The following is a 6,290-nucleotide window of genomic DNA, read 5'->3' as shown; positions in this document are numbered from 1 at the left end:
TATATTAGCTAAAAAAAAAAAAAAAAAAAAAAAAAAAAAAAAGAAGAATAAATTAATGATGAAGCAGGGGAACAAGATGCACAGGGCGATTAGCGATTACACCGAGCCTGCACTGTCCCTTCAGTCTACATATGCTCTCCCTACAGTGTCTAAAAACTCTCCCTACACTGTCCCTATCCAAAATTCTACAATTAAAAGCTTTCTAACACACTGTCCCTAGCGCTTGCCACATTTCTCCCTATGCTCAGTTCACAGTGAAATGGTGGCTACCACGCGGGATGAGGCTTTTATAGGGCTGTGACATTACAGAGGATGGTTATCTACTTATTGGCTGGCTGCACGGCATTATGGGTCATATCACGTTCCCGGGCTTCTTATGTTCACTTTGTAAAACGAGTAGCTGCCATTTTAGGGACAAAATGATTTGTTCCCTCGAAGCAGAAGGAAATTCGGATCAAAGTCAATTTGTTTCACTTCAATTTTCTCAACACTAGTAGCCATCATACAGAAATGGCACTATTTTGTGATTTAAATTATACGTATACTGTATATACAGTATCTTTACAAAAAAAAAAATCACAGGGAAAGGGGCACCAGCTTTCAGTTAGGCTTTCTATTCTCCTAAGGCTACTTTCACACACTCGTTTGGTGCGGATCCGTCATGGACGGATCCGTTTGTATTATCTTTAACATAGCCAAGACGGATCCTTCTTGAACACCATTGAAAGTCATGATCCGTTTTCTATTGTGCCAGATTGTGTCAATGAAAACAGTTTGGCTCAGTTTCATCAGACGGATCCGTCCCCATTGACTTACATTGTGTGCCAGGAAGGATCAGTTTGCAAGCAGCGTTTTGGTGTCAGTCTCCAAAGCAGAATGGAGACTGAACGGAGGCAAACTGACGCATTCTGAGTGGATCCTTTTCCATTCATAATGCATTAGAATGCAAACTGATCCGTTTTGGATCGCTTGTGAGAGCCCTGAATGGATCTCACAAACGGAAAGCCAAAATGCGAGTGTGAAAGTAGCCTAAAGCTACTGTTCTCATTTTACAGATAATAATCATAATCCGCTACTCTAAGGGTCCATTCACACGTGCGCAAAATGGGTCCACATTGCGGACAAGATTAGGCATTTTCTATTATAGTGCCAGCGATGTGCGGTCCGCAAATTGCGGAATGCACATTGCCAATGTCCGTGTTTTGCAAAACACTTACGGACGTGTGAATGGACCCTAACATGCACAGTAGATTTCTAAATGATAAACCAATTATGTTGTCAGTTAAAAATGGATATTCCCTTTATTTCATATTGCAACATGAGTTAACAATACACACGAAGAAGTCCAGGAAAGAGAAAACAAATACATTCGGGTATAGTATTTTTGAGGTTACCTACAATTAATCCAATTACAGATCAGGAGTCTAGTTATAATTATTGTCTATAAAAAATTGTGTACATCACTTTAAAGAGATTGGCCTGAAAAAAGGAGGTTGTGTGTTTCAGTGCCATGGTAAATCCTTACTGATGATACAGTGGCACTGCTCTAGTGCCTTGGGTACAAGTCATATGAAAAGAATAGGATACTGACAATGTATAGGGAAGACTTTGGATTGTCTATTTAAAAGGTTTATTTAATATGCAATTCATATTTCTCATGTAAGTGCACTTTCACAAGCTTATTTTTTCATTTAGGGTGCAAATGTTCATTTTAGGTTTTTTTTCCTCAGACATCCCACCATCTACTGTACATAGTTTGGCTGAAAATGCACTTGTCAGTAAACACAAATCAAAAAAAAAAAAAAAAAAAAAAAAAAGGTAAAAGCGCTAAATTCTACCCCCTTTCACAGACCCAGATAAAGGATCTCCTAATGAAACACAATATACCTTACAAGACGTGAAGACAACAAATTATGAAATGTTTTTTTTCCCATATCTTTAATTTGTATTTTTTTTTTGTGCTGTGGCTAAAGTAAAAGGTTGCAAGGCTGTAGTATAACATTCCAAGTACTCCCTTCCATCTTTAATGACTACATGATTTTTGGGGCTAGAACAGCAGTAATCGTCTCACACTGTTTCCATCAATTCAAGTTTTATAAGCAAACTGTAAAAAAAGAAAAAAAAGGAGGGGGAGGAGGTAAAAAGAAAAAAAAAAGAAAGAGAAAGAAAAAACAGTTCATGATTTAAGTAGATGCAGGACAAACTGAAGCCGTAACTTGAAAGTCTTGAAATTCCTGTAAATGATAGCATATTTCATGAGAGTATCGGTCGAAGACTCAAGTAGGCTCAATTTCAAGCAGTATTAAACACAAGCAAAAGTGATTTAACCCTTAAAATAAATATTTAGGAAAACCTCTCTGTACATACATGTGAAAGATTGTACAACACTTTCACGCAAGGGGAGGGAGAAAGACTTTGTTCATATAAGCAGCAGAAATCTGCTGTTCCAGCCCAATGTCCCAGTGGAGGAGGGAGGCACACATACAGTTGACTACATGTAGCTGACTATCTTATGGCCTTTGTGGATAGGGACTTCAATACCACGGATTGTTATCCCTTTCGTTAAGCTTCCTTTGACTTGCATGTTACAGCATGCCGAATCCCTTGGCATACGTGATAGCCTTTAATAATCGCTCTTTCAGTTTCTCTTTGCTTGAATACTCCGGAAGTAAGAGGACATTAAAGCATGTATGAGATGTTGGTAACCTGCAGGGAAACATACAGCAAAGGGTTAAGTCACATTACCAGCATCTATTTGGCTGATCATTTCTTAATGAGGATTATTTTAAGGAAATCTATCTTGATACAACCTAAACATTCATGAGACACTGACATTTTATAAAGTCAGTTAAATGAGAAATCCCCCCCCCCCCCCCCCACCAAAGAAGGGGTTATCCCAGGAAAAGTATTCCTATGTAATGAATAGGACATTTCAGTTTAAGTATTACTGCAATATACAGTAAATGCAATAAAAATATTGTAAAAAATTTTTAAAGTACATTTTACAAGTTTCTCTCTGGTAGCGCCCCCTGCTGTTTACCATTTTGGTCCACTTACTCCTGCATTCAGCGGTGGACCAACACCACTTTCCCAGCTCCTTTTTTCCTTGCCTCAGTGCTGATGTAGTGATATCATAGTGAAGCGGCTCAATCATCCTTCATTTATTCATTCACCTACAGGTGCATCTCAATAAATTACAATATCATCGAAAAGTTAAATTCAGTAATTCAATTCAAAAAGTGAAACTCATATATTCTATAGATTAATTACATATAGAGTGATTTATTTCAAGCATTTATTTCTTTTAAAGGGGTTTTCGGGGATTTTAATATTGATGACCTATCATTAGGATGTTATCAATATCAGATTGACTGGGGTCCGACACCTGGCACCCCCGCCGATCAGCTGTATGAGAAGACTGTGCAAGTGCCGTCTCGCGTCTCTCTTCCTGCTCGCTGCTGCTTTGTCATAGATAAAGGAGCAGCGAGCAGGATGACAGACGGGAAACGGCACTTGCACAAGGCGTCTCTTTATAAGGCTGATCAGCGGGGGTGCCAGGTCTCGGACTCCAGTCAATCTGATATTGATGACCTATCCCGAGGATAGGACATAAAAATTAAAAGCCCGGAGAACCGGAGAATGTTGATGATTATGGCTTACAGCTAATGAAAACCCAAAAGTTCTCAGAAAATTAGATTATAAAAGGCAAATAAAATAAAAATATTTTTAAACACAAAAATGCTGGCCCATTGAAAAGTATTGTGGTAAGGTGCATATTTCACCCAGTATCCTCAAATGGGTGAGGTACATTAAATCCAGAAAGATGCAGTGGTTTCAGCAAAGTGTAGTTTGCTGAGACAGGTTTGGTTAGATTCTAGTCTGGGTTGGATCTAGGGTCCATTCACACATCCGTATGTGTTTTGCAGATCCGCAAAACACGGACACCTGCAATGTGTGTCCGGCATTTTGCGGAACGCACATCACCGGCACTCGCATAGAAAATGCCTTTTCTTGTCCACAATTGCGGACAAGCATAGGACATGTTCTATTTTTTTGCAGAATGGAAGTGCAGATCCGGAGGTGCGGATCCGCAAATGCAGATGCGGACAGCACATTCAGGCCCCTTTGAAAATGAATTAGTCCGCACCTGTTCTGCACAACGGATGCAGAGCCATTTTGCAGACGTGTGAATGGACCCTTAGGCAAAATGCGAATCCGCAAAATACACGCGGCAGACACACCAATAGAACTGCCTATTCTTGTCCGCAATTGCGGATAAGAATAGGACATGTTCTATTTTTTTCCAGAGCCGCGGACTGGAAGATCGGGAGCGCGCTCTGGAAATGTGAATGCGGAGAGCACATAGTGTGCTCTCCGCATCCATCCCGTCCCCATAGAGAATGAATGGGTCCGCACCCATTCCGCAATTTGCGGAACGGATGCGGACCCATTATACGGACGTGTGCATGGAACCTTAGGCCTCTTGCACACACTTTTTTTTCCCCCCCGTTTATGGACCGTATACAGAACTATTCATTTCAATGAATCCGCCAAAAAAACAAAACGGAAGGTACTCCATATGCCTTCCGTTTCCGTTCAAAGATAGAACATGTCCTATTATTGTCCGCATAACGGACAAGGATAGTACTGTTCTAGCAGGAACCATCTGTTCCTTAAAAAATAGAATTCCACACAACGTCATCCGTATTTTTTGCCTATCAGTTTCTTGCGGATGCAAAGTACTGAAAAAGCCGTACGGTCGTGTGCAAGAGGCCTTAGTAGGACTTCCACACCCTTCCAGCATGGCTATTTCTCCTAGCCTGAGGTAATCTCAGGTATGACTGCTAGGATCATTACTGGGGAATGACATGTGGCCTCACAGATTTCTTGATAGAGTGTAAGCTCTTGCTAGCAGGACCCTCATTCCTCTTGTTCTAATTATTCACTATGTTATTTATGACTGTTTGTACATGAACCCCTGAATTGTAAAGGGGGCGGAATATGATATATATATATATATATATATAATTTATATATATTACACACACACACACACCTCTCTATATCTATATACACACACACCCTGCAATTTTGCAAGTTCTCCCACTTAAAAAATCATGGAGGGGTCTTAAATTCACATTGTAGGAACATTCCCACTCAGACAGAATAAACGAAACAAAAAAACAGCAAATCATATTGTATGATTTAAGAATTTATTTGTCTTGCACTGCTGAACATAAGTATTTGAACACCTGAGAAACAACAAACATTCTGGCTCTCAAAGACCTGTTACTGTGCCTTTAAAAAGTCCACCACTACTCCACTCATTAATCTAACTTAGTAGCACCTGTCTGAGCTCTTTAAATGACACCTGTCCACCCCAGTCAGTCAGACGCCAACTACTACCATGGGCAAGACCAAAGAGCTGTCAAAAGACACCAGAGACAAAATTGTGGACCTCCACAAAGCTGGAAAGGGCTACCGGGCAATTGCCAAGCAGCTTGGTGAAAATAGATCAACTGTTATAGCAATTGTTGGAAAATGGAAGAGGCTAAAGACTACTGTCAGTCTCCCTCGGACTGGGGCTCCATGCAAGATCTCACCTTGTGGGGTATCACTGGTGATAAGAAAGGTAAGGAATCAGCCCAGAACTACAAGTGAGGAGCTGGTCAATGACATGAAGAGAGCTGGGACCACAGTTTCAAAGTCACTGTCGGTAGAACACAGTCATGGTTTCAAATCATGCATTGCACAGAAGGTTCTCCTGCTCAAGTCATCAAATGTCCAGGCCCGTCTGAAGCTTGCCAATGACCATCTGGATGATCCAGAGGATGCATGGGAGAAAGTCAGGTGGTCAGATGAGACCAAACTTTTTGGTCTAAACTTCACTCGTCATGTTTGGAGGAAAAAGGATGAGTTGCATCCCAAAAACACCATCCCTACTGTGAAGCATGGGGGGTGGCAACATCATGCTTTGGGGGTGCTTTTCTGCGAAGGGGACAGGACGACTGAACTGTATTAAGGAGAGGATGAATGGGGCTATTAATTGTGAGAATTTGCGCAACAACCTCCTTCCCTCAGTTAGAGCATTGAAGATGGGTCGCAGCTGGGTCTTCCAACATGACGACCCGAAGCACACAGCCAGGATAACCAAGGAGTGGCTCCGTAAGAAGCATATCAAGGTTCTGGAGTGGCCTAGCCAGTCTCCAGACCTAAATCCAATAGAACATCTTTGGAGGGAGCTGAAACTCCGTGTTGCTCAGCGACAGCCCCGAAACCTGACAGATCTA

General features: G+C 41.2%; 1 protein-coding gene across 5 annotated transcripts in view; it reads right to left on the bottom strand.

The window, feature by feature from the left end:
- Positions 1–1,597: 1,597 nt before the first annotated feature.
- Positions 1,598–6,290, bottom strand: part of UBE3A (ubiquitin protein ligase E3A) — a 107,719-nt gene continuing 103,026 nt past the window's right edge. For all 5 annotated transcript variants that reach the window (XM_040425118.1, XM_040425121.1, XM_040425116.1 and 2 more), the window contains exon 11: positions 1,598–2,706. In XM_040425118.1, the coding sequence (XP_040281052.1) occupies positions 2,586–2,706 (121 nt within the window). In that variant the 3' untranslated portion in view covers positions 1,598–2,585. The remainder of the gene's footprint in view (positions 2,707–6,290) is intronic.

The sequence above is a fragment of the Bufo bufo genome, chromosome 3 (genome assembly GCF_905171765.1).
Source record: "Bufo bufo chromosome 3, aBufBuf1.1, whole genome shotgun sequence".
Lineage (NCBI taxonomy): Eukaryota > Metazoa > Chordata > Amphibia > Anura > Bufonidae > Bufo > Bufo bufo.
This window is presented reverse-complemented; position numbering and strand designations above follow the sequence as displayed.